Here is a 27,900-nt window from a genome sequence, read left to right as displayed (position 1 = left end):
AAGACGTCGCCTCGGTCTTCTTCGCCGGCTGGATTGCTCGCTTCGGGCCCCCTCGCCACATCACCACCGAGCAGGGACGACAGTTCGAATCGCACCTTTTCAGGATCCTCGGGCTGACCATCGGGTTCGAGCGCTCGAGGACCACCAGCTACCACTCGTGCGCCAACGGGATGATCGAGCGTTTCCACCGTCATTTAAAAGCAGCCATCATGTGCCACCCGGACTCAACCTGGCTCGAAGCCATCCCAGCCGTTGCCCTAGGTCTTCGCGCCACCTTCAAGCCGGATATTTAGGCAACACCCGCAGAGCTCGTCTACGGGGAGCCACTCCGTCTCCCAGGCGAATTTCCTGCTGCACCGCCATCCACCGCCGCGACGTCAGATCCCACCGATTTCGTCACCCGGCTCCGACGCACAATCGCTGCCCTCCGCCCGTCACCTGCAGCTCACCACTGTAAGCCTGCCCCTTTCGCGTTCAAGGATCTGGCAACTTGCACGCCCCGTTTTCTCCGTGACCACACCGTCCGCACGCCTTTCCAGCCAACTTACAGCGGCCCCTGCCAAGCTTTCCGTCGCGACGACAAAGCCTTCATCCAGCGCGTTAACGGGAACGACGTCCGCGTCTCTATCGACCGGCTGAAGCCAGCCTACATCGACTTCGCCGATCCAGGATATACCAGTGCACCCACAGGCGTCCATCCACGACCCCCAACATCGCAGCCTGCTTCTGTCACTACACGCTATGGACGTCGGGTACGCTGCACAGATTTTTACAAGCCCTAAGGACTCTCCACTTCTCGGGGGGGGGGGGGGGGGGGAGGGGGGCGTGATGTGGTGCGGCGCACGTTTCTGCGCAGCCTATACCTTGTTATCATCCAGCCCAGCGTAACCCGGCCACACGCGGGACCGCGTTCCTGATAAAACCGAGCACCACCGCTGCGTCACCCAAGGCATGCGTCACCGATGGCGGCTACAAAAACAGGCTACACGGCTGGGAAGAGGGCTAGTCTACCTTCCGCTACCGAGACGAGCGTAGCGTCATTATGCTCGTCCGCTGCCATCGGCAATGGAATAAACCGTTGTTTCGTTTTTATGTTGGGATTCTTCCTTCGGCCAAAATGACATCCCACACCTTATAACCTCGAGCGTACCAGATTCGTAGCTTAAAACAACTCTAACATCATCTTAATCCATAGGATAGGGGACGTCAAGGACTTAAAAAACTCCAGATCGACCAGCTGGCTTACTTTCCGTTGCCTACAAGGTATTTATTAAGCTAATCGCTAGTACAATCTCGAAAATCATAGACTTAATTGAAGGATCAGGCGGGCTTTAGTAGAAGCTTCTCGACAATAACCCATATTCACACAATCAATGAGGTGATGGATAAATGCGAAGAATGTGACTAACCCGTATATACACTATTCGTAGATTACAAGAAAGCACTTGACTCAATCGAAACCGCAGCAGTGATGCAGGCATTACTGAATAAGGGTGTAGTGGAGCCTTGTGTATATATATATATACTGGAAGATATCTATAGTGGATGTAGAACCACCCTAGTACTCCCTAAAGTCCCCAATAAAATTCCAAATGGGAGGGTGTCCGGGAGAGAGACACGATATCGCCGGTGTTATGCACCGCCCGTTTACAAGGATATTCAGATGCCTGGAATGGGAACAGTTGGGGATTAGAGTTAACTGCGAATACTTTAGCAGTCACGAGATTCGCTGATGGCCTTGCTTTGCGAAGTTCCTCTGGGCATGAATTGCAAAGCATGACCAATGGCTTAGGCCGGCAGAGCAGAAAGGTGCGTCTAAAAATTAATATCCAGAAAACCAAAGTAATGTTCAACAGTCTCTGATGGGGACAGCAATTTTCGTTTTGTAGGGACACGCTGGATGTGGCAAGAGAAAATGTGTACTTAGTGCAGGTAGTGGCCGCTGATCGGGATCATGAGAGTGAAATAACTGGAAGAATGAGAATGGCGTCAAGCGCGTTTGGCAAGCTCTCTCAGATGATGCATGGGGGTACAAATACCCCTTAATTAGTACCCTACCTTTATTCAACTATGGTGCAGAAACGTTGCAGTAACTAAAGAAACTCAGCCTAAATTAAGGTCAACGACACGTGCTATGGAAAGGAAAATGATAGGTGATACGTGCAAAAAACTGAGTGGCTGAGGGATCAAATATGTATTAATGACATCCCAATGTAAATCAAGAGAAAGAAATGGGTTTGTATTGCGAAGGCAAGATAACCAATGGTCATTATGGGTAACGGAGTGCATTCTAAGGGAAGGGGTGGCCGAAATTTTGATCGGTGGATGAGGTTAGGAAGGTGGCGGTGGCAGCAGCTGTCACAGGAGAAGGTTAATTTGAGAAGCGCTTGTCCTGCAGTGGGCATAGTGAGGCTCATGCTGATTATGAAATAATCGGCAGAGTTGTCCTCAGTGTTCCTCGGTGACATTCTACGACCAGTGGCGACACGCTGCGGGCATTCCCGAGAATGTAGGCCCACGTGACCTCTAGGCGCGTCGAGCGCATTCGTTTCCGGAACGCCCGCGGGTACACGAGGAAATAGAAAGATGCCAAAATAGAAAGCAAGCCCACCGCACCACAGTTCAGTCCTTTAATTATGCGCGCAGACGGCACAGGGCCATTTCTCTGTCCACGCAATGGCCGGCTACCAACCTGCTCCGTTGTGGTGTCAGGTACGGTTGAGCAGGGCCCTTCCCCGTGCCCCAGGGACTCAGTTTCGCGAGTATGCATGGCCGCCCCGCGCCGGCAGGGCAAGCGTGCGTAGACGTACTGAGGCGCCCGTTGGCTCCCGATTCAAATGCCCAGAAGTGATTTGGTCCCTGCAATGAACGGGATAAGCGTGTCGAATGCAGCTGCCTGTAACGTGGTGCTAGATGTTAGGGTTCCGCTATTCTTTGAGAACAATCTAGTGCACAAAATAAGTATTTGCTCGTAGGCTGTGCGGCCATACGACGCAATGCGAAACGGCAACTGACGCTTGCGATGCTCCTGCAGCGCCTTCATATGGCATTCCCGAGATAAAAACCTTGACTTGGACAGATATTTTAACACCTTCGTTACGTACCCAAAGCGCCAATATGCGAATGTGCGGAGGGATCATCTTTGAGACCGCGATTCCTGTTATCTGCAGCAGCCTTGCGCAACGAAGAAAAGGAAGGCGCCGGTTTCGCTTCAATGCCAGAAATGCGCTCCTAATATGGAATTAAAAGAATATTTCTCCGTGTGTCTGTGTTGTGCTGTCCGCTGTCAAAGCCAGCAGCATTAAATGCGACTTTGATGTCTAGAGAGAGGCAAAATCCGTGCTGCTGAGTTTTCCGATATTCTCCAGCTCAAAGGGAATGTCGCCATCTGGTTGAGGAATTCCGCAGGCCTCCGCTACAAATAGCGGCTATAAGTCAGTCTTGATTTATAGGAGTGTACTTTCCGTCGAGTCTGTCTTCTGGCGTGTGTACATAACAGGGTGTACACATAGCGACCAAGGCATGGCGATTACTGTAGGTATCGCTCTTAGCTTCAAATAAATTAATAATGAATGGATTCGTCTATGGTAAACCAGCAGTGGTAGCAATGAACAAAACTGCTCTGTCACAGCCTGTTTTGAGGGCAAATACGTAGGGTGTTCTGCAGAATTATTTTTTTCCAGAAATTAGGAGTCAGTCGGAGTATCCAATGTCTGATCATACAGTGTTCGGCGCTTGCTTATTCGGCTACAAGCTGCAGAAAATAACCTTAGGGCACAGAAACAAGCAGTGTCGCTACTAAAGTATGTAACCAAAATAGCTAAAAAGTACAGAGCACCTAGTTAGAACTTGCGATGTATACAAGCCTGCATCTGAAAGTTGGCGTCTGAAACTGCAGCACATTTCTCTATGTTTAGGGCAAGGAAAATCGGCAAAGCCCTGTCACGTCCGCACTCGGCTGTGTACAAGAACGGACACTACTTTGAGTGCGCAACGAAGGAAAACATGCATGGCCCACAGAGGCATTGGTTGTCCGAAGTTCCTCATTTTGTAGCCTACGGTGGGATACGCGGAACGCCATCAGTTCCTTGTATAACGAAAGCCAACACTGGAAAGTAATCCTCGCAGAGTTCACAAAAGCATTCTTTATGAAGACACCTCCCCCCCCCCCCTTCCTCGTAATACTTTTTAAAGGCTCCTTAAAGCTTCGATGAATTAAATGATCACGACAGTAGACAGAGCTCAATGTTTCTTTTCGTCCTGGTTGAAACAGTATACTTGGTGTACCGGAATATATCATTAAAGTGCTCCTGCTACATAAATGTCAGCATTTTCAGGATGTCATTAAACTGTGTTTGTTCCCTCACCCACTCCACCCGCTTCCGGTCTCTTAATGTTACGGCTATCACTTTGTTTCCATAGCTCGCCAGGTTGTGCTTAATTTAACCCTTTCGGCCCTGGTGGAATAAATTGACACCGCAACGCAAATATTCCGCTCACGCCTGAGTAACGCACAAAATTAGCATTAATATTTGTTAGGATAGTTCCTCCGCGACCACTATTCCTATAGGCATCGCCTTTCATTTAGCTTTGCAGTCCAAGCAGCATGATGGGCATGCGATGAAGAAGCAGAGGTTGAACAAATTTCCAGGCATATCTCAATAACCATCCCTTCTTTACCGCTAAGGTTGTTAAATGTTTTGTTAGAACACACATCTAAGCTCATATTCACGTCGCAAATATTATTGAATGGGTAGGAACTGCGCCGCAACACGTTTCTGACATGTGCGATTTGGACACCACCAGGGCTAAACCGTTGCAAGCGGTGGCCATTGAGTAAAGATAGCTAATCTTGCTAGAGAAAATTCTGCTAGTCTTTTTGCTCATGCTCCTATACTGATCAGTTTGTTGGACTGCTGGTATGAATATTCCTCGAGGCGAATAGACTAATTAATAAAGTTAGCTTTTTGACGAACTGTAAAACGGAAATTTTCGCTGTCGTACAAAGCTAACGTTTGGATCGAGCCTGGAAGTGACAATGCGGATGCCAGCGAACAGCAACCGGAGCAAAGGAACGGTGAGAACAAATAGGCGCCTGGCCTTGCACTGCCTATCTATGTCATTGATCACATTTTGCACCTCATCTCCTGAGTGACTTAGGAAGGCAATGCCATGAGCGAATCAGACATTACTAACGTATTATTAATTCTCGTCCCTAACTTTTTCTTATTGAGGCCTCTAAATACCTCCGGTAAACTGGTGGAGAATAGCACTGGCGAGATCCAGTCTCCCTGCATGACCCCTTTCCTTAGGGGAATTGTATAGCTACTTTATGGAGGACTATGGTGGCAGTATGGCCGTTATAGCTTTATTACAGTATTTTTACATAGGGCTGATTTACACAGTGATTCCGCAATACCTCCATGCCGGCTGAGGTTTAGAGTGAATCAAATGTTCTCTCGTAATCGATGAAGGCTACATAACAAGTTTGTTTTGTAACGAGAGCTACACTGGGCTACCCGTCGAGCATTTCGCGGTACATGGGAGAGACCAGTTTTGCACATGCGCCGTTACTATGGCAACCAAAGAGAATTGTGGCATGCACTTCGCCGCGCCCGTGCGCCCGCTCCACCGTCAAAGCCGAGCGTGACGTCACGCGGATGAGCAGTTGTGCGCATGCGCCGATACCATGGTAACCAGAGAGATCCCACAGCTACGCCGCGTTCTTCGTCGCCGCCTCGCCGCACGCCGCTCTATCATTCGAACGCGCGTCGCATGCGCAGGATTCGTATAAAAGGCGGAGATGCAGAGGGCGTCTGTATCAACGTTTGACATGCATGCAGAGAAGGAGAGTCCAGCCGCTGCTGAACGGCGGCATAGACCAGCATCTTTGACCCTCGCGCAAAGGCTGCCCGCCCGCGCCGCTAGTAGAATGTGTGTTTACGTGCGCTTCGTTTCCGCCGTTTATGCGCTGCAGCACCTGACGTATGTGGGTGTGTGTTGTGCATCACTACTCGCATTTTCCCCCTACCAGACCGTACTGCGGTTATCGGAGACACATTGTTACTCGTTAAGATGACATCCGAGGGTAAACCCGAACTTACGAGCAGATTTATTCGCTAGCGCGTCATTTGTTGCCGTCCTTCACGTGCGCTACCATCTATAATAATTTCATGCATGAGAATCTCGATTTATTGACGTGACTCGATGGTTAAGTGATGTGCAAGCTGTAACCGGATCGGCCTGCTGCAGACTGAAAATTGTCCAGGTGAGGCGCATGCTTTCAATCACCAATACGTCGTCTACGTATATGCGCTGAGGTTGCTATTGTTCCCATTAAACACTTTCCGTGTACGGGGATGTAATCGCGACCGCTGCAAAATTAAGTTGCTATTTCCGCACGTATCTCAGAGGGATTGGCGGGGTGAAGGGCTGGCCGTAGCATTTCGGCTGTTGGTACCTTCCTTAATCATAGCAACATATGCACGATTTTATTACATTCTATGACACTTGGCGAAACGGCTACGCGTCGCCCTCACACATGCCGAGAGCTTCCGAATAAAATAAACGCGACTTCGAGCCGCAGAATTCGTGAAAGCTGGCATCTCTGGTGATGACTAAAATTTGAGTTTGGGCTAGTGGCTTGAATTACTGGAACTGAAACAGCATACTATCTGTGCACATAATGCGTGATACTGACCAAACAAGTTTTCTCTGCGATAGAGTACCAAGATTGCTGTAATATAAGCGCGAGCGCGTGCTAAGCGCCGCACAATTTACGTGAATGCCAAACCAAATGTCATGGTTAACGCATCACTTTTACGCCTTTGATAACGCAAAGACTTCCTGCAACACCATCACGTTGTCCAAGTATACTGGACAATGCTTTTTAGCGTCCGCAGGGCAGTAATTTTAGGCGATATACAGGCGCGACCGCCAAGCTGCCGCAACCCCGCAGTCCCCAAACAAACGCCCGCAGCGCGGCGCGCCAGTCGGCGGAAAATGGCCGCGCCCTAGAGCGGCTCTGGATTCTGGTCTCTAGGAAAGATAAGATTAACTCTTCCGGTCATGAATAAGAACGCTGGAGTCTGTGTGTAAGTGAAACAAGGTATCACCGCTGTCGAACATCTCCCTTCGATCGTAGTAAAAAATGGTGAAGCCTGCTGTGTTCGGCTTCTGTAAAGCGGCATTATCATCCAAGGCGTCTACGTGGCACAGGCAACATCTGTCAAGCAGACGATTGACGTGGTTGCCCCGTGTATACCAGCCTACGCCACGGTTTCACAGTTGTGTATGACTTTGGGTGATTTCAACAGGAAACAGGACTCTCTTAATCAGTGTATGAATGAAAAGTTTGACTTTAATTTAGCTTCGGACCCTCACGTCCAGAATAGACAATGGGGAACCACTGCAGAGCTTGTATACTGAAGAGGCTGTACCAAATCGAAATACTGTATCCACAAAATTGAGACCGCTGCATGCTACTTCACACATCGCGCATTCTTCTTCTCTGTCAAGAAAAATGAATAAAAGATGTGTATATCCAATATCTCTCATTGCTAAACATACAGTGACTACAACACACTCAGTCAGGGAAACGTTCCTCTCGCTAGCATAGCTGAGGTAAGCGACTGCCATTTTTATTTTGAGCATTTCTTTATGAACAGATTGAGAGGGTGGACACGGCCTATTGTCGAGTAGCGTTTATAAAAGCCTGCCTGATCCTTTGGTATAATAATGCGAAAGCATTGCTTGGCTATGTCGGCGAGGTCGTGTCCGCAAAATGTGTCGGTAGCCGTTGTGTCGCTCTCAGAACCCTTGGGATGAAACGAATGATTAAAACGGGCAGTGGATAATCTGACGCTGATGTGCGACAATATCTGCGGTCGATACGATGATTAGTTAATTGATTAGAGCCAAAAAATTATGAAAACCTTCGACATAGCGGGGACGTGGATATAGTGAGCGGACGGGAAACCAACCGGGGACGGCAGAAAACCAGAAAAATGTGGAAAGGAGTGTAAATAAAGTATTAAATGGATTGAAATGTGGTTTCAGTGAAACAAAAATGTTTCACTGACATAGACTAATTAGTTAATTAGAAGAAAAATGCGGACAGCCGAACAGGCTGTTCGGGGTTATAGTAGGCAGACAGAAAAACAGCAATGGGCGAAAGATTTGAAAAACCAAGATGTGTGATTGAGCTGACAGGGGGATTTAAGTACAGTAACTGTGCGAACCTTCTGAAATCCTTACTAGAGGAAAAAGAGGAGCAAAGAGAGGCGATCCCGCTGGCGTTCCTGACTGCTGTTCTGTTGACGTGGCTCAGCTACCCAGGCTGCGGGGCAGTGGCTAAGTACCTGGCGGTGTTGCGTTAGCTTGCTAAATTTCTCCTTCTTTTTGTCTGTGCCTGTTTGCTCCTGTTCTGGGGTGATTGGGTGCGGGACGAGAGCTTAATGTCGACTTCTTCTCCTGGCCAGGGGTTTTCCCCTTGGTCGGCATCTCTTCCTAAAGACCAGCTCCCACTTGATCTCTTCTTCCGCAGCGGTGTTTCAAGCATTCCAGTCGCATTAGTGCCTTCCGATGGCGGCGCTATCCGACTGAACAACCCGGAGGCAGTGCAGGCAGCCCTTCAGTCCACATCGAAACACTTTATGCACATTACCGATGTCCGGCAGTTCGGCAGGGGTGGTGTTTTGTGCCGGTCGTCGGATAAAGACTGTATTGAAGATCTTCTAAAGTGCACGACCTTCGCCAGCCACCCGGTGAGCGCATTCATTCCGCCTCATCTAGCATGTTCCAAGGGCTTGGTCCGAGGGGTCGACTCTCGATTGAGCCCTGCGCAGACGCTTGAGAACCTCTCGCCTGCGGGAGTGATTGCTGTCCATCGCTGCAGCAGGCTGGTTGACGGAGTAAAAATTCCTACTGAGTCCGTCATTGCCACATTTGCAGGATTATTTTGCCCTTCAGAGATTAAGGTATGGCCATTGGTTTTTCGTGTAGATGCCTTTAACTCTCGGCCCCTTCAATGTCAAAACTGCTGGAGATTTGGCCACAGCGGCAAAGCCTGCAAATCGGCCTTACGCTGCTGTGCCTGTGTGGAACGTCATTGCAGAGAGGAATGTCCTGAACAGCAAGAGCAGTGTTGTTTGTGTAGCGGTGCTCATCCTGCTGATTCGCCTGATTGTCCTGCACGATCACAAGAAGTTCAGGTGCTCGAGCTTATAGACAAGCGCAGATGCACGCGGAGAGAGGCTTTTGCCGCAGTCAAGGAGAGAGCCTCAGCCTACTCTAGTGTGGCCGCCAAATGCCCACCCATAATGGATTCTAGTTTGTCCCAGGCTATTACAGCGGCAGTTGAGAAAGCTGTGGCAAATGCAATGGATCGCATTATGGAAACCGTGTCCACGTGCATTTCGCAGGTCATAGCTGCTCAGATGACCAATCTTCTGCAGGCGTCCACCACTCCGCTCTTGTCTTCTTTGGCTTCGGAAGCTACCCCTCCTTCTGTAGTAATCGATCCCGCTCCACAGGGCCAAAAGCAATGTGAGCAACAAAAGACCTCTCAGCCCTCTCCTTCGAATAGCGTTATGGACGCATCCTCTATGGATTGTATTGATATGGAGTGTGATCTCCGCGCCCAGAAACGAAGTGGGTCTCCTCTGAATATTGCAGGTCCATCTTGCCCCCAGTCAAAGACAAAGAAAAATCACACAAGTCAAAACGCTAAGACCAGTATTCTAGAAAAGGCAGTCGCGGCTGCGGCACTTCCGCCAAGATAGGGTTCTTAAGTGTCCTCCAGTGGAATTGTCGATCAATATTCTCAGCTTCAATAGATTTAAACTGCCTATGCAATCAGCTTCTACCAGATTTAGTTGCTTTACAGGAAACATGGCTAACTCCAAATTTCAATTATCATCTCAAGGATTACCATCCGTTCCGGCTTGACCGGTCATCACGAGGGGGAGGGTTGTTATTGCTCATATCTAAAAAGTTTTGCCACAGGGCATGCATTTCTTTTCAATATGCGGACAATGAATGTGAAATCCTTGCGGTTGACCTCAGTGTCCCAGGTCAACAGCCCTTTACGGTAGCTAATGCATATTTCCCGTCTGGTGTGCGTGACACTCTGCCCCTTGACTCACTCATGTCTAGTAGCCGATCTCAGGTTCTATTACTTGGCGACTTCAATTCGCACCATGTGACTTGGGGGTTTAAAACAGACAGCTTTGGTTCTAGGCTATTTGATTGGGCTTCTGGCAACAACTTGATCTGCAACAATTCCGGATTGCCTACGTTTGTTCGCAGTCAATGCCGCTCTGCCCTGGATTTAACTTTTTCCTCCCCAGGATTCTCCGTTATGTCTTGGGCGCCTGTTGACTGTGCAACAAACAGTGATCATCTACCGATTAGTTTCAAGTTTGCGTGTAAATTAACTCTTCCTGAGCGACATCAGCGCACGTTAATAAATTACAATTGCTTTAAAGACACTCTAAAATCAGCCCTCCAAATCACTTCAGACACTCGCGCTCAGATAAGTGCCGAAAGCAAGGCTGCACATCTATGTTCAGTACTGGACCATGCAAGGCAAAAGTCTGAATTTTTGGTTAAGAGAACAAAGGGTGCAATCGCGAACAATTGGTGGAATTCTGAGTGCACGCGTGCATATAGACGACGGAAAGCAGCTTGGAAGAAACTTCTCATCAATCAATGCCCAAAAAATTGGCTGGATTATAAGTATGTTGCAGCAACATTTAAGCGCACTGTCGCCCGTGCAAAGGAGGAGTATAATACAAATCATTATGATTTCCTTTCCCAATCGGGAAGTAAACGAGCCTTGTTTAGTTTCATGAGGCGCAACAAGGTGATTCCTCCGACTGCCAACATTGAATCCCTCGTTCAGTCCCCTGCTGACATCGCAAAGGCCTTAGAAGATATTGCGTGTGGCCTAGAGCTTCGCTTTACATCTTCTTTACCTTCTACTATATTCACATGCACCTCAAGTGATTTCACTGAGGTCTCTATGCCTGAGCTGTCGCAAATTGTTCTGCGCTTATCCCCAGCGGCTCCTGGCCCCGATAAGGTCACTTCATCTATGATCAAAATTTTGTTCAATGAATCTCCTGCAGACCTGTTGGCTCTAATTAACCATTCTATTAAAGGTCCTTGGATACCGCATGAGTGGCGTCTTGCTGAAATAGTTCCATTGCTTAAAAAGCAAGGGGAGGGCTTAACTTTAGACAATATACGCCCTATTTCGTTAACATCGAACCTAGTGAAATTGGTGGAAAGGGTCCTTCTCGGCCGTGTCATGTCATTCATTTCAGAAAATGCTGTATTGAATCCATGTCAAATTGGTTTCAGGCCGGGTTGTTCAATTTGGTGTGCTCATACTGATCTTGAGAGTCGTATTAAATTAGCTCGCAATAGAAAACAGTTTGCTGCGCTTGTCACCTTGGATATCAGTAAAGCATACGACAGCGTGGAGCACTCGACTCTATTACTAAGATTACAGGAACTCAACTTCCCAGGCTATTTTGTAGCCTGGATTTCTGTTTTTTTTAGAAAATAGAGAATTTTACTGCTGCCAAAATGGTATTTCCTCAAGGAGATTTCCACAGACAAGAGGTGTTCCGCAAGGATCAGTTCTCTCCCCTGTTCTTTTTAACATTTTTCTAAGCGCAATTCCATGCATTCAAAATGTGAAAACTTATGTGTACGCCGACGATATTGCATTTTTTGCATCAGCAGGTGACATTCACACTCTTTATCGAACCCTGCAAAATTACCTCAATGTTCTTGACACCTGGCTAGGAAGAATTCATCTGTCCCTTAATGTGAAGAAATGCGCATTGTTAGTATTTCCAGTTTCTGTTCCTGTAAACATCTGCCTGGTCTATAGAAATAACATAATACCTCAAGTTCAGACGGTGAAGTATCTCGGTGTAATATACGACTCTACTCTCTCCTGGCGGCCACACATTGAGCAAGTTTCTGCAAAAGGAGTTCGGGCCATTGGCATCCTGCGCAGGCTTTGTAGTGCTAGGTCAGGCATGAGAAGGCATACGCTTCTGATGATTTATAAAATGTACGTCCGCCCAATTTTGGAGTTCGGGTGTGTTTTATTCTCAGGAGCTCCTGCCTATAAACTTCGCCCTCTTGTGCTTTTGGAGCGTGAGGCGTTGCGCCTTTGTCTGGGGCTTCCAAAATATGTCGCCAATGCTGTTCTGCACCTTGAGGCGCGAATGCCTTCGTTACCAGCTAGGTTTCGCCTTTTAACAGTTCAAACATTTTTAAAATTGTGCGACTCCCCTCTTCACGCTTCCAGTATAATATTTCTTAGTCAACCTTCCGCCTTTTTTAGTGCTGCCTGGTCTCGATTTCATACCCCGCAGATATGTTACGTGCAGTCCCTCCTTGATCGCATAAATATCCATTTCACTGATGTCCGCCAAATATATAACAACTCCTCATCTGTCCAGATTGAATTCGATGACATTTTCCCATCGAATGCAAAGCTGCAGCCCTTCCCGCTTCTTCAGGGTCTATTGCTGGACCACCTAAGGTCCTTTCCCTCTCATGTTCTTATTGCTACCGATGCCTCGCAGGATCGCGAAAAGGCAGGTGTGGGAATTTTTTCACCTTCACTGGATTGGTCTTTTTCTCTCCGTCTTCCTGACTTCACTCCAATTTTTCTGGCTGAATTATTAGCAGTAATCTTAGCCTTACGAAAATTAGAATCTACCGTTTCCCAGGTCGTGGTTATGACAGACTCTCTGTCCATTTGCTCTTCCTTATCCTCGCCCACTGACTCTCGGCCATTACGCCTCTTTAAGTTCCTGATTCCGCTGCATCTAAATTCGGTAAGGTTGCTTTGGGTACCAGGTCACATGGGCTTTCACTTAAATGAGGTTGCAGATTCCTTAGCAAGAGCCTCTCTCAGCGGCCCAATTGTTGCTGTCATACCATCGTGTGCATATACAGCTGCGGTGAGGTTTCGCAGCTACACAATATTTCAGGAATTTGCTGCCTCGGCTCTTACATCGTCTCCCGAATATCAGCATCTTCTGCATCCTTGGAGTAGCAAAGACTGGCGCTCACGCAGACTAGAGGTCTCTTTCACGCGCTTGCGTTGCCGGGTTCCCCTTCTAAATTTCTACCTTCACAGATCTGGCCTGGCAGCTTCCCCACTGTGCCCTTTTTGTGCCGAACCTGAGACAATAGATCACTTCCTGCTGTTCTGCCGCCGCTTTTCTAATTTGAGGAAGCGTCTTTTGCAAATTCCATTTCATCAACTGGGCTTGCCTGTGTCTTCCGCGGTTGTTCTTTCCATTGGCGCTTCTTTGCTTGGACGAAGCGACAGGAGTGTGCGCTCTGCTGTGCAAAATTTTCTTCAAGAAACGCAGCGACTCCCATTCTAATTTCTTTTTCCTGATCTCTGTCAGTAAGACATTGCAACATTACAGGCATTGTGTACTATTATGCACATTAAGCAATTGTCCCGTCTTCGATCTCCAAGTTAACTGGACCCCTTTCCTTCCCTCTTCCAATCTATCAGACTACATACTATTTCCACTGCTTTTCCCGTCAAAAATTTCCTGTATCCAGTAATTAACCGCCTGTGTCTTGGCCACTCCCCCGTAGTGGGTATGTGCCAGCAACTTCTGAGGCCTTCCTTCCTTCCTTCCTTCCAGTTATCGTCAAAATATGTTATTTCGCATTGCTCGACGTAAGTTGACTTAAGTGCCCTTAGAATCTTTAGTTTATGGTTCTCCTGACTCTATTAGCGATAAGGATAGTTAGTACCTTGTAGGCAATGTAGAGAAAGCTGATAGGTCTGTAATTTTTCAATCCTTGATGTGCCTCTAAGATGATTTTAGCGTTCTTCCAAGCTTCCGGTATGCGCCAGGTCATATGGCATTGCGTATGCAGCGCGGCTAGTTTTTCTAGCATAATTTCCCCACCTTGCTATCTCTCCACCTTCCTTCAACAGATCTGCTGTTACTTGATATTCTTAAGGGCTTTTACATCACCTTTCATTAGTGGCGGAATGCGCCATCGCATGTGCGGTACTGCCTCTCTCATTAACGTCCTGATTACATCGATAACTGTATAGATTTCCGGGTAATTCTTCGGCTAAATCAAATAATCTCAAAATCTCGAACTACCTAAAATGTGCATTCTTAAATAACATGTCCTCTATCTGTTTCAAACTTAGCTACGGACATATACCGCGTGTTCTAATCGTCGTCATCATCATCATCCTGAGTACGCCCACTGCAGGCCAACAGCCGCCCCTATATCTCTTCGATTAACTTTGTCCTGTGCCAGCCGCGGTCCCCTCATCTCCTCAAAATTCTTTTTCTCAAGCGCCCAGCAAACTTTCTTCCGTTCCCGGCTTACCACACAGTGTGCTGCTGTAATTTTATGTTGTATACACAATGAGCCCACTGTAGGGGGCGCGACCCTATGCCGTCTTGTCCCCGCCCCTCCGCATCAATGATGTGAAATAAAGCTGATTGACTGATTGATTGATTGATTGATTGATTGATTGATTGATTGATTGATTCTACTTTCGACCAGAGGTGGGGATCCTCACGAGGGCGAGCCCGCTTGAGTGCGTCCTCACCCTCAACTCATGACGATTTCCCTCGGTGAGGTGAGCGTGAGGGAGGATGGGCGCATGAGAATTCGTGAGGGCGAGGGAGGAAAGACGTGATGAGGTGAGGGTGAGGAAAAGAAGACATAATTAGATGACGGCGAGAGAGGGCAAGATCACAGTTGAGTTTCCTATGTGCTGCGCCAGTTGAGATTCTGTGTCGACTGTGCCAGTTGCGATCCTGTCTCGACTGTGCCAGTTGAATTTCCGCCTTCAGGTGGCGATGAGAGGAAACTACTTGATGATGAAATCGGGGTTTCTTGATGACCCGGTGGTTCTACTCGCAAACATTCACATTACTCAAGGAAAGGAGAAGGTTAACTATTTATTTACAACATAGGTAAAAAATCGAGAAGAAACAAGCAAGGAGAAAACTATTTACATGACTAAATCGTGGATCAGACGAATTCAGCCCCCGCTCAACCCAGAGCGCTTGGTTTTAAACCCTCTGTCTCCGCCCTTAGCGGGGACAGCAACCAATAAGATAACAAACGACCCATCTCGCCAATCAGTGGTTAGGGAAAGGAAAACAAGGTCCGCCCACTGATCAGAGATTGGGGAAAAAGTACTGATTAAACATTTGGGAAAGGAGAGGTTGCAATCAAATAGACAAACAACACAAATGCGACTTCCGTTCCCCACGCCACCCACGGCACCACCGACGCTAGAAACATGTGCCGACGAGGCGATGACTCAGGTTGTTGACAGCAACAAAGGGAAGTAGACAGTCGTTACAGGAATCGTGGGTTTCCGGTCACTCGGCTAATACTCAGCCGTATCTCGTGCGCCCCCGAAACCTCGTCAGCCCCTTAACAACCACATGTCGACAGCTGTACTTGGTTCGCGTTTTTCCCGGCGGGTCATCCCCGTGACGGCGCGGCGTAAACGAGGACGTCCGCTGCACAAAGGGGAGGCAGGGACGGGACGAGCCCCTTTGTTGGGGACTTCCGACCCCGCTGGAGCCGCCTTCCTTGCGAACACAAGACCAACGAGTTCGCGGAATGGTCAGCGAACTCCACAATCACTGTCTGAGGACGAGCGTGGTGGCCCTAACTGCACTCCGGGCTAATTCTTTTTGTCTGTGGTACCCGTTATGAATTCCCGTTTTAAATCGCCAATTCTTAGGGTGAAGACTCAGTGAAGTAGTAGTTCCTGCAGGATGGAGGTATACGAGACGAACACCAACGGCGGGGGGCCGCACGCCTTCTCTGTCGCAGCGATGTACTGCACCGCTGACAATGCTATGCCGAAAAAAGCGCTCTTCTATCTCAAGAAGCCTGTTTTAAATATTGTGTAAAATCTTAGGAGAAACACCTTGTATATTATGCTGAAAGCGGACACTGGCCGGGCTGTGCAGGTGGCCGTCGGTCCAACGCGAACCGTGGTATTGCAGTCCGCATTTTCATTATCAGCCCCGAGCAGAGGTGGACGAATGCCCTCATCGTTACTTTTTCCCCTCACCCTCACTGTTGAATCCATGGCCCTTCCTCAATCTCACCGTCATTTTGAAAAATTATCTGGCCCACCCTTGCCCTCACTTTGCTAAACATTGCACAAGGGTGTCTCGGGTCTTGAAATGCGAGGAAGTATAGCGAAAAGGTCGTTTAATAATCAAAATCACATTTTCGGTATGCTTACGCCTTCAACCTGTGTTCGAAAAACAGCACCTGATAATTTCAGTCTAGTAATACAAAAAAATGAATGTTTTATGCGATCGTGTGATCAAAAAACACTCCAAATTGGCAAGACGAAGGCTAAGTGAGCGCGCTGCTCGTTCACCTCCTTCTCGTTCGACCGCGGCCATTTTCGAAAGCTTGCCTACTCCGCCATGGTTTGACTGCTTGAGCAGCTTGGGCGCCGCTAAAGGCCGCGCAGCAAGCAACCGAATCCGCCCGATTCGCTCGCCTCTGCGTCGTCTGCTTCGTTCGCTTTGTTCCCTCCATTGATTCGCGGGCTTTTGCATCCCAGCGATCGCCTAGCTAAGTTTCTCTTTCCGTTTTAACGTGACAGCGTTAAGGAGCTCATGTCGCAGAAAAGCGGGTGTCGTCGGCGTCGGCCGTGAGCGAAAAAATGGCAGTGGCTTAGCTCTTCTATGCCAGGATATATGTAGCGAAAGCAAGTGTGAAACTTCCCGGTTGGCCTTGTTCACATATTCCAAAACGAATGAAGCACAGGCATAAACGTCCAGTACGACCTGTAGGCCCACCTTTGATTTCAGCACCGAGGCTATCCAAGGATTGAAGGGGTCGCGCCACTCTTACGCCTATTCTCTAGGCTAACGGCTCTCCTCCGGCTGCTGTCGCTGCTGCTAGCGGTCGGGACACCGTACGTTAAACGTGCCTGTCTCGCGGTGGCGTATTCACGGCGGCGTTTAGCCAGTCGTTCGGCGCGCTGTTCGTCTGTTTCCTGGGCGATTCGTTTCCTCTTCATCTCGTTCCGCTGTCGATTCCAGCCCTCCTCCCAGCTTATCAGAATTGTCGCCGTCCATACTGTCGCCTCAACTGTGGTTGCGGCGCACGCCAGCTCTCCTTTTCAATCCTGCGACATCTTATCACGCATGCGACGCAGCTGTCGAAGCGAGCGGAGGCGGGCGCAACGACGAGGAACGCGGTGTCGCGTCTTACCATACGGCGGCGGCGGCGAGCAAAGCGGTGTGACGTCATGCCAAATGGCGAGGCGAGCGCGCGAAGCACAGTAACCTTCATTAAAGCTGCGAATTGGGCGAGTTGGTATTGATTCATATTTGAACAGCGCAAAAAAATGGGACATACAATACGGGACATTCGGCGAGATACGATGTTGATGTGGTCTTTTCAGCGCCTAAAAAACTTAGAGGTGTTTGCAGGCAGGTGGAAGAGAAGGCTAAGGCAACAACCGCGAAGAAAAAGTCTGGGGGTTGTCAGACCAACCATAAGAGCCCTTTTGTTCCCTGTAATGTGGGGGTTGTCTACAGGATTCCGTGCACGTGCGGGTTGAGTTATATTGGCCAGACAGGACGTTGCATCAACGCTCGTCTTAGCACCACAGGTCCCGAGATAATGGGTCTTCTTGTAACCTTGCCCGCCACTGGACAGAAGGTACTTGCACCCCTCTGTTGTCTAACACCGTCATCCTAGGAAAACATAATGACAGCCTAACGCGGGAAATTTTGGAGGCTTTTCACATCCGCTTGGAACCTGATAGCTGCATTAGTGATCCTTCTGTCACACTAACTGATAAAGAGATGATGTTTTTATCCGGCCAAGATGTGTAGTCTCGCGCTCGTGCTGATTGTCACCTTTGTGGGCATGATTAGAAGCTTTGTGTCGTTTTTCTTTTGGTTTTCCCTCTTGTTTGTGCTTGGCGTTCTTAGTATTTCATTCATTCATTCATTCATTCATTTTTATTTGTTCTTCACAACATGACGTACACATTGTGAAAGGGGCCAAGAAGAAAAGCCGTTCCTTTACGGCTTGAAAAAAAAAAAAATGGTTTGACATGTATTAAAAATCTAGTTGCGAGTCAGCGCTTGTGGTGTCCTTTCTTCGTTGTGTCCCGTTTTTTTGCGCTGTTCAAATTTGAAACAGTAACCTTCTGCGGCGAGGCGCGCGTTGTGACGTCACGTGCCTCGATGGAGTACCGCCACGGCGAAATCGCGAGTTTGCGGCCAATAAAGCTTTCGTTTTGAAATCCCTCCTCCTCCGCGAGAGCGAAAAATCCCTCCTCCTCCTCCTCGAAATGTACGCCACTGCCCCAACAGATGGCGCACGACGGCAGCGTCTCCCGCTCGTCTCGTCCGGGCCAGTGGGCCGTACCAACACCATCTAGATAGGCAAGGCCTCTGCTCCTCCGTGAAGTCATCACACTGCGACTGGCGCCGGAGTTCGTGTTCTTCATGAAGGGACGGTGCTGCGCGCTCGTTCGTTCTTGTGTAACTGCAGCGCTACTTGAAATCGTCCTTTGAAGATTTTGGCCTCATGATTTAATGCTGGCATATATGTATGATGTCATTTCCGGTACACAGTCCGAGGTGAATAGGCTTAAAAACTGAATGTTAGCGGTTTTTGAATATGAATATATGTTGGCTATTCAGTATTTTTTACTATCGCCTAATATTGCCTGAAAGTCTGCACATTTTTTTTTCTGCCGGGCATTGATTTTCTGCTGTGCGTTCACATATATCTTTATTTCTGTTAATAGCTCGTTGCATGACGCGGACTTGGAAATTATTTTCGGGCAATAATTGAACCGTGTGGTATATCACCTAGCGCCGACTGTTTTCCAGGAATCTGACTAATATTGTAACTTTTTCTTCCAAACCAACGCTGACCCTCCCTCCACAAACACACGCAAAAAAAACATTGCCATAAGGTATGGCTCTCAGAACAGCTTACAGCTCCATGCATGGCATCTGAACTGAGCGACTGAGGATATGCCTTTCGATTTGATAAAATTGAAGCAAGCTGTGTTACATAAAAAGGATAAGTTTATTAAGAAGTACTTGCAGCTGGGCTTGTTGGTGCGTATTCGTGAAAGACATGAGAGCGCAAAATGGCAACACGGACGAGTACGACAACAGGACGAGCGCTGCACTTTCAACAGGATTTATTCAAGGAAGCGCGTTTATATAGTCTCTGCCCTTATCCATGCTCTTGATCGCAATTGATGAGGGCACTCTCGCGCGCTTCTTTACCGCTGGTAGCCCTAAGAGCAAACTGGTGCTACGCTTGAACCATTTGAGCGCAGTAAAAAATAAAACGCGTTCTTTTCCATGACCGCTATCAGATGATGTGTAGCTTCTGGTTGTACGCAGGGCTATTTTTTGACACCCGCGCGATGACTTCGATTGGATGGGTATAAGCGCTGCTGGCATTCGTAGAAGGCAAACATGCCTTCACGTTCGTCGAGTATGTGACCACGCCAATTGGTTTCATCTGCTGAAGGAGAACGCGGGCGTCGTACGGCGCAGCGTTTATGACTGCACGTCAGCCGAGAAGGCAACAAGCGGCTACAACTTCTCACCTTGCTCACCTTCTCCCTGCAACACTTGTAACCGCTTTTGCAATTTCGAACAAAACACCTGCGTCCCATCTTAGCCTAGCAAGTTCCGAAGGAGGCCTCACTGCGCGTAGCAGCGCTGTTAGTATTACGGCCCTGGAACAGACCGCGACAAGAACTGTTGCTCTTTGACTTAAGGGCGCACAATACAACTGCTTGTCGTCTGCTTTAAGCGCGCGCCGCAGGAGCCGCCTGCTCGGGACGCTGCATTTTTTTCTTTTTTCGCTGCGGCTTCTACGACGCGCCGCATGGCGCCACCACTGCATACGGCCCCGTCGGCGCATATAATTGTCACTTTATCTGGTCGCCCGCGCTCGCTCGGGCTGACGGGGAGTTTCACCTCTTAAATGGTGTTCCTCCGTGACTACGACTACAACTTGAGACCCCGCGCGTTTCGACAAGGCGCCTGGCAGCGCTTCTACGTGGTTTGCCACTCTGCTCGTCCGTTTCACCTTACGTAGCAGAGCGATTTGTCTAACGGGCAAGGCGTCGCGCCGGAACGGGCGATGGCGTTCCGTGGACTCCCTGGCAGTGCTGCAACACGCTGTCGCGTTCCACTCTTAAAGGCGAAGCTCAAGCGTCCTACAGTTTTTTTACAGCTTGTTTGGCGACGAAAGATCTGATTAAGAAGCGCCAAAACATTAAAGCATCGAACACTACCGATAGAATAGAACTAACGGAGCTATCAAAGTTAATAAATAAGCGCAAGGTAGCCGACATAAGGAAGTTTAATATGGAGAGAATCGAGCATGCTATAAAGAACGGAGGTAGCCTAAAAACAGTGAAGAGGAAACTAGGCATAGGTAAAAACCAGATGTATGCATTAAGAGACAAGCAGGGCAATGTCATTAGCAATATGGATAAGATAGTTAACGTAGCCGAAGAGTTCTATACAGACCTGTACAGTAGCCAATGTAATCAGAGCGCTAATGAGAAAGACAGCAGTGCACAGCAATGCGTCATCCCGCCAGTAACGCAAGATGAAGTAAAGAAAGCCTTAGAAGCAATGAAAAGGGAAAAGCAGCTGGGGAGGATCAGGTAACAGCAGATCTGTTGAACGATGGAGGGGACATCGTGCTAGAAAAACTAGCCACCCTGTATACGCAATGCCTTATGACCTCGACTGTACCAGAAGCTTGGAAGAATGCAAAACATATCTTAATTCATAAGAAGGGAGACGCCAAGGACTTGAAAAATTACAGGCCGATCAGCTTCCTATCCGTTGCCTACAAAGTACTTACTAAGGTAATCGCTAATAGAGTCAGGCCAACGTTAGACTTAATCAACCAAATGATCAGGCAGGCTTTCGTAAAGGATATTCCACAATAGATCATATTCACGCTATCAATCAGGTGATAGAGAAATGCGCAGAATATAACCAACCTCTATATATAGCTTTCATTGATTATGCGAAAGCATTCGACTCAGTGGAAACCTCAGCAGTCATACAGGCATTGCGTAATCAGGGGGTAGAAGAGCCTTATGTCAAAATACTGGAAGATATATATAGCAACTGCACAGCTACTATAGTCCTCCATAAAGTCAGCAATAAAATTCCAATAAGAAAGGGCGTCAGGCAAGGAGACACGATCTCGCCAATGCTGTTCACCGCATGTTTGCAGGAGGTATTTCGAGGCCTGAATTGGGAACAGTTGGGAATAAGAATAAATGGAGAATACCTAAATAATCTGCGATTTGCTGATGACATTGCCTTGCTGAGTCACTCAGGAGATGAACTGCAAATCATGATCAACGAGTTAGACAGGCAGAGCAGATCGATGGGTCTAAAAATTAACATGCAGAAAACCAAGATAATGTTCAACAGCCTAGCAAGGGAACAACAGTTCACAATTGGCAGCGAGAGCCTAGAAATTGTGCCGGAATACGTCTACTTAGGGCAGGTAGTGACAACTGATCCTGATCATGAGAGGGAGATAACTAGAAGGATAAGAATGGGGTGGAGCGCATATGGCAAATTCTCGCAGATCATGAGTGGCAGTTTACCAATTTCCCTCAAGAGGAAAGTGTACAACAGCATGATCTTACCGGTACTCACCTACGGGGCAGAAACGTGGAGGCTAACGAAAAGAGTTCAGCTTAAGTTAAGGACAACGCAGCGAGCCATGGAAAGAAAAATGATAGGTGTAACGTTAAGAGATCGGAAGCGGGCAGAGTGGGTGAGGGAACAAACACGGGTTAATGACATCCTAGTCGAAATCAAGAGAAAGAAATGGGCTTGGGCAGGGCATGTAATGCGAAGGCAGGATAACCGCTGGTCTTTAAGGGTAACGGAGTGGGTTCCAAGAGAAAGTAAGCGTAGCAGGGGGCGGCAGAAGGTTAGGTGGGCGGATGAGATTAAGAAGTTTGCAGGCAAAGGGTGGATGCAGCTGGCAAAGGATAGGGTTAATTGGAGAGACATGGGAGAGGCCTTTGCCCTGCAGTGGGTGTAGTAAGGCTGATGATGGTTTCCTACGTCGCGTACTTTTGTGAGCAGGAAGGCACTGATGCCGGGGGCGCACTTTGCAAGACCTACGATGCGTCATGCATGCGAGGAAAGAAAGCGCCGTACGCTGCACCTAAAGTCGCGTGGTACGATGAAGGGATGTTCGATGCTTCCCCTAGAGCCGCCAGCCCCATCAGCTGATCAGCGTCATCTAATAGCCGATGAAGCATGAGCCAATGAAGCACTGCCATCGCCTTTGCTTGAATTGGTGCTGAAAATGTTTGGTGAATTCATAATGACATATTTTGGACTCACTCTGTAATATATTCAGAATACAGTTTTGAAAACTGGAAGAGCGTGTTAGCTTCATTGGGAAATATCGCGGCTTCAATGCGCCGCATTTTATCTCCTGTCGGGTCCCGCGATCACAGTGTTCTGGAGGACGCCCTCAATCATTGCTTTTGGAATCGAAGCCCTTGGAGATGGCTTCTCGAGACCGCATGCTGGGAACACGTTCGAGTCTTAGCGTCCGGTCGAAAAACAAGTTTTGCTGTTTGCACTGCTTGGCTTGACCCATGATGCTCAGGCGCTAGCGGACCTGAGGCGGCGTGCACGCATGTGTGAAGATTTCTGTGCCTAAACTCCGGTTGGTGGACTGGTTTATGGCTTTCTGCCCCACTTGTTCGGCGTTTCATTGGTTTTTCTTTCCCTTCTTTCCCTACGAAGCCTATAGCTGTAGCTTTTCGTGCGCGCTTCCTTTTTTGTTTTATTCACAACACGGGCACGGCGACGGAGAAGGCGTGCGGCTCCCCGCCTTTCCTGTTCGCCTTCTGTACGTCCCGAGTCCTAACTGTAGAAACTACGTCTTCTTCGGGAACCTTCGCCCTAAGAAATAGCGCTCTAAAACAGTTATCCATAATGGACTACACAGAGAAGAAACGTTAGCCAGAAGCAGCGTTTTTCAATAAGGGCAATTGGAAAACAGCCGCGGCTCACCAGGGAGCGGCACAGACTCACACGAGTGCCGCTTAGGCGGTGGCGCTGCGGTCGCTTTAGTTGGGGCGCGTCGTCTGCTACTTTGAGGAGCGCCGCGGACGGTGGCTCGCGTGCGTACACAAATGTATTTAAGGAATACAAAACGTAGTTTTCGCCTTGAAGTCTTTGCTACCAATCAAACAAGACGATTTAGTAGCATATAAAACTATAACTTTAGCCGAGCACGTTAAAACGCGTTATCAAATGGCTGCTCGTCTCGTTGTGACTTCCTAGCTGTGCAAACTTTCAGAATGCGATACGGTGACCGAATGCTTTGTTCTATCACGGAAGCTCAAAAACTCGTGGATGGGGCTTCTTTTACCGTATCTGCATGCATTCCGAGGCAAGTTTTTTTAGTTAGCCACATAAAAGCCGGTTTTGTCGGCTTCTAAACGGCAATTTTCGTCTTTACCGGCGTGGTTTTACGAAGCAAATGGGAATTTGCACCTAGGCCGAGGCTAAAGTGTACTAGAAGGGGGCAGTGGGCTTACTCTCCAGCCAAGCTCCCACTGGCGGGGGAATTTGCACCTAGGCCGAGGCTAAAGTGTACTAGAAGGGGGCAGTGGGCTTACTCTCCAGCCAAGCTCCCACTGGCGGGCGCGCCGGAAATGTCAACGATTTTAGCTTCACCGAAAGGCCGCGGCGCGGCGCTGATGTCAAACTTCACTGTAGCGGGCCGTGTCGACCGTGTTGGAGCACGTGCGTGCGTGCGTGCTTGCGTTAGTTATCGCGTTTTCTTCAAACGTCGTGCTGCTGGCGTTTTGTCCATGACTTTTTGTTCTCCAGTAACATGCGGAAAAGGTGTGTGCAGCGAATGTGACCTAGACATCGCGTAAATTTGTGTAGCATGTCTAAACGCCGACAAAACCACTGCTACGCGCCTGGGTGTAGGACGGGTTACGTTCACGTGAAGGGTGCTCCAAAGATATCATTATTTGGAGTCCCGAAGAACGAAGAGTTGCGAAAAAAATGGGAGAAAAATCTGCACCCCGCGGACAGAACCCTGGAAGACACGAGCGCGGTTTTTGAATTGCATTTTGAGCCGCAATATGTGCTTCGGGACTATGTGCACACTATCGAAGGAAAAGAAGTACGAATTCCACGTGGGAAGCCGATTCTTCGTGCCGACGTAGTCCCAACTATTTTACCTAACTTGCCCACGTACTTGTCAAAAAAGACAGCACGGGAGAGACCGTGCTGTCAAAAAGAATAGGACCAGACCACTGTGAAGTTCCGGCTAAAGTGTCGTGCGCTGGCAGTGAAGGCGCTCCCGAACGTGATGCCGGCACCAGTCATCAAGACAGCTTAGAACTTTACTGCAAAAGCTCTCTACGTGCCCAGAAAGTTTCAGGAAGCAGTGAAGTCAGTCTGAAGTTTTTGTGCTGCCTGAAAACGCCATCGGAATATTGGAGCATGCACAAATTCCCCAATCACGATGGTGTCATATACTGCACATCGTTTCTGACCTCGAAAGGAGAAGTCAAGTCAGAAAAGGTCGTCATGTTTTTTCACTCGTCATCCGGCCCCAACTGCAAGATATTTGCCAGAGGTGTTTTGCTGAGCGAGTGTCAAGTGATGACGGAAAAGGATGCGGAGGCCGTGCTTCAGCAGTCCAACTCTGTGCACCTGTGTACAGGCGCAATGGGGCAGGCGGACTACCAAGAATCGCTGCTGACAGAAAAGCTAAAAACAAAAGTCATAATCCGTCATGGAGTGTATTTCAGCAGCAACTGCAATGGTGCAGTTTCCAAGCAAGGTACTTGTTATTCATAACCTTTTAGATATAGATTGCGCTGAAAAATAATATCATACTGGGGAACAGCGCAACAGAGGCGGGACAAGGACGAGACCAGCGCTTGTCCCGTGCAGTGCGTTTCATGCAAGTATTTGAGGCAAGCATTGCTCATGCGTAAATCAAGGATTAAACGCAGCACCACAAAGACCAGCCGTGCTCCTTCACGGAAACTTAAAGCTGCAATCCAGAAGAGCCGGAGGCTTCTGACTCGTCTCGGCAATGCCAATGAGAAAATTTTGAAGCTGCAGAAGATGAACTCCGTCATCAAAGCAGAGGTACTTGATGAAAATATTGCAAGCCTTCCGCCGCGACAGCAGGAAGCTGTCAGGCAGTGCTTTTCAGCGTGTAAAGCCCAACGGCTTGCGATATAGCAACAGTTGGGTGCTTGACTGTATCATGATGAAAATGAAGAGCCCTCGCCTCTACGAACACCTTCGAAGGAACAAAATTTTGTCCCTTCCGAGTAAAGCAACGCTTAAAGGTATATGTCGTCATACCGCACAGTTTCCGGCTTCAGTGAAAAAGTTCTGCAGAAACTGAAGACAAAAGCAACAAACCTTGACAGCTGCAAAAGGCATGGAGGCCTGTTAATCGACGAATTGAAACTTTCGGAACACCTGTCTGTTAAGAACTCTGGCATTGTGGAGGGCTTTGTAGATCTCGGGCCCTTCACGACAACAAAAGATAAGCAAATACCATCTGATCATGGCATGGTAATTCTCTTTGTGCCGTTCCCAGGGAAATGGAGCCAAATTATTGGCTGTTTCGCTACAAATGGGAATATGAAAGGTGATACCGTGGCTAAAGTTGTGACCGAGGCTACGATACTAGCCGAGAAGAGTGGTCTCTTTGTGGACTTTATTACCACTGATGGTGCTGCTTGGAATCGGAAGATGTGGAAAATCAAGGGAGTGCTGGCAACTGCAAAGTCGACCACCTGTAAAGTGCAACATCCTGTTGATTCAGACCGACATTTATTTTTTGTCTCAGACTTTCCACATCTCATAAAATGCCCCCGGAACTCCCTCTTGAAATGTGGATTCAACACTCCAGCTGGTCATGTAAGTTGGCTCAGATGTTTAAGACAGCAGCATGTTTATAAAATTTAGAGTATTTCTGATATCTGTTTTTCGGGCACATTGCAGTGCTAATTCAGAAGATGAAAATGGGTTGCATTGATGCTCTGAATATGGGCGTGACACTTTCCCCCTCTCTGATGTATATGGTATTTAGCCAGCTTCATATTTTTTACCGGTTACTATGCAGCATGTGAAGGAAGCCTTGAAAATAGACTCTTGCAACGTGACCCTTAAAGCCATGCCAGGGATCACACGATGCCACCTAGAACCGAACGGGTTCGAGAAAATGAGAGTTGCCTACGCCTTTCAACTCTTTGGGACAAGTCTCCTACAAGCCCTTCATCTGTACCAAGAAAAGCTATGCAAGATATTTGGCACCATAACCGCCACCCAGCATTTCTTCAGGTGAGGAAACTTGACAAGATATTTCAAACAATAAATAACACTAAACGGTTGTAGCTTAACCTGATATTTTTTCTCTCGCATTGTGCTCTAACACTAAAGTTAAATCTTCAATATTTTTTTCAGTAAGATTCATCATCTGATCACCCTAATGACGTCAAGGCATCCAGGAGATGCCCTGCGACCACATTCTTCTCATGCGACAGAGCTCAAGGAATTTTTGTTGTACTTGAACCAATGGGAGAAGCATGCGAATGGCAAAGGGGATTCATAAGTGATTCTACAGCGACAGGGTTACGCGTCACCATATCAAGCACACTCGAATTGTTTGCCTACTTAACTGAGAAGGTTTGGTATAAGCATCTGATGACTTCAAGAATTAGCCAAGATAAACTTGAGAACCTTTTTGGAATTGTGAGACAAGCCTCTGGCAGCAATGACCACCCTACGCTGTCCCAGTTCATGGTAATTGTAAACTGCCTCTCCTTTTATGGCCTCGTGAAAGCAATCAGCCATGGGAACTGTGAAGTGGATACACTGGCCTCATTGCTAGAAATCAGCTCAGGTGATGATATGCAACCCGACAACCCTGACCCTCCCAGCCTTGATGCGTCCAGCTCAGCAGCACAGACATCTTTGCCAGCACAAGCATCTCTGTCTGACCACAAACAGCATGTAGTTAGCAGTGATTCTCGGCTAATAATTCATATTGCAGGGTATGTTGCACGTCGATGTGTGATGAAAGGTTGCATGTCACTCCTCACAATGCCATCTCCAGATGATGACTTCCAACTCGCTCGGTTAACACATTTTCTTGATAAAGGGGGACTGCTGTACCCGTCGAGTGTGCTCTTCGACTTTGTCAGCAAGCTTGAAAACATTTTCACTGAATGCTTCAGTTGCCATCAACTGCAGACTGACAGCATCCAGGACGTGCTGGCAGTTGTGAAAGAAAGGTTTGGACAAGAGGTCGGCTGCTCAGCTCACGCACCTATTCTTTCTGCCAGGATCATCAGCTTTTACATAATCTCTCGGCTGCACTTTTATGTGAAAGGGATAAACTCCAAGCATATGGGCAAGCGAGAAAAAGCAAAGCATCTTAAGCTGAGCCGTTGTTCATGATGTAAATGTGCAAGTGCTTGTAACTGTATTGTTGAATTAAGTGACAAATAAATTTTTTTGAGGCCTGATAACGAATTACTTTTGTCAGGCCCCTCTTCACGTGTATACATTAATCACGTAAAGGAATGTTAAGAGGCCGTGAAACACGGTATAAGAGAAGCGTGCGCGTTCAGGTTTCACTGCACAGCATTCGCCGACGCTTGTTGGCTATCTTAATGTCCAAGATAAGCGTCAAGGAATACTGCATGTGCTCAGAATTTCCGTTGACATCAAAGACTACCACAGATTTTGTCCTACAGTTAGAGCTGCTAATAATAAAAGGTTAGAT

The 27,900-nt window shown here is 48.0% G+C and overlaps 2 protein-coding genes across 15 annotated transcripts in view; one reads left to right on the top strand and one right to left on the bottom strand.

Moving 5' to 3' along the window:
* Window positions 1-27,900, bottom strand: part of LOC144124478 (uncharacterized) — a 254,597-nt gene that overhangs the window by 82,744 nt on the left and 143,953 nt on the right. Inside the window, exons 1-2 of one of the 14 annotated variants that reach the window (XM_077657166.1) lie at window positions 16,866-17,183; window positions 2,693-2,859 (exon numbers count right to left, since the gene is read on the bottom strand). The exons of 12 other annotated variants lie outside the window; for them this stretch is intronic. In XM_077657166.1, the coding sequence (XP_077513292.1) occupies window positions 2,693-2,770 (78 nt within the window). In that variant the 5' untranslated portion in view covers window positions 2,771-2,859; window positions 16,866-17,183. Of the gene's footprint in view, window positions 1-2,692; window positions 2,860-16,865; window positions 17,184-27,900 lie in introns of those variants that run through there. One more of the 14 variants, XM_077657173.1, reaches the window with a different exon arrangement.
* On the top strand, window positions 23,506-25,340 carry LOC144126317 (uncharacterized). Its single transcript, XM_077660401.1, has 3 exons — window positions 23,506-23,517; window positions 24,516-24,931; window positions 25,037-25,340. Exons 1-3 carry the CDS (start codon window positions 23,506-23,508, stop codon window positions 25,338-25,340), a joined length of 732 nt encoding a protein of 243 aa, XP_077516527.1.

The sequence above is a fragment of the Amblyomma americanum genome, chromosome 3, assembly GCF_052857255.1.
Source record: "Amblyomma americanum isolate KBUSLIRL-KWMA chromosome 3, ASM5285725v1, whole genome shotgun sequence".
NCBI classification, from domain to species: Eukaryota; Metazoa; Arthropoda; class Arachnida; order Ixodida; family Ixodidae; genus Amblyomma; species Amblyomma americanum.
This window is presented reverse-complemented; position numbering and strand designations above follow the sequence as displayed.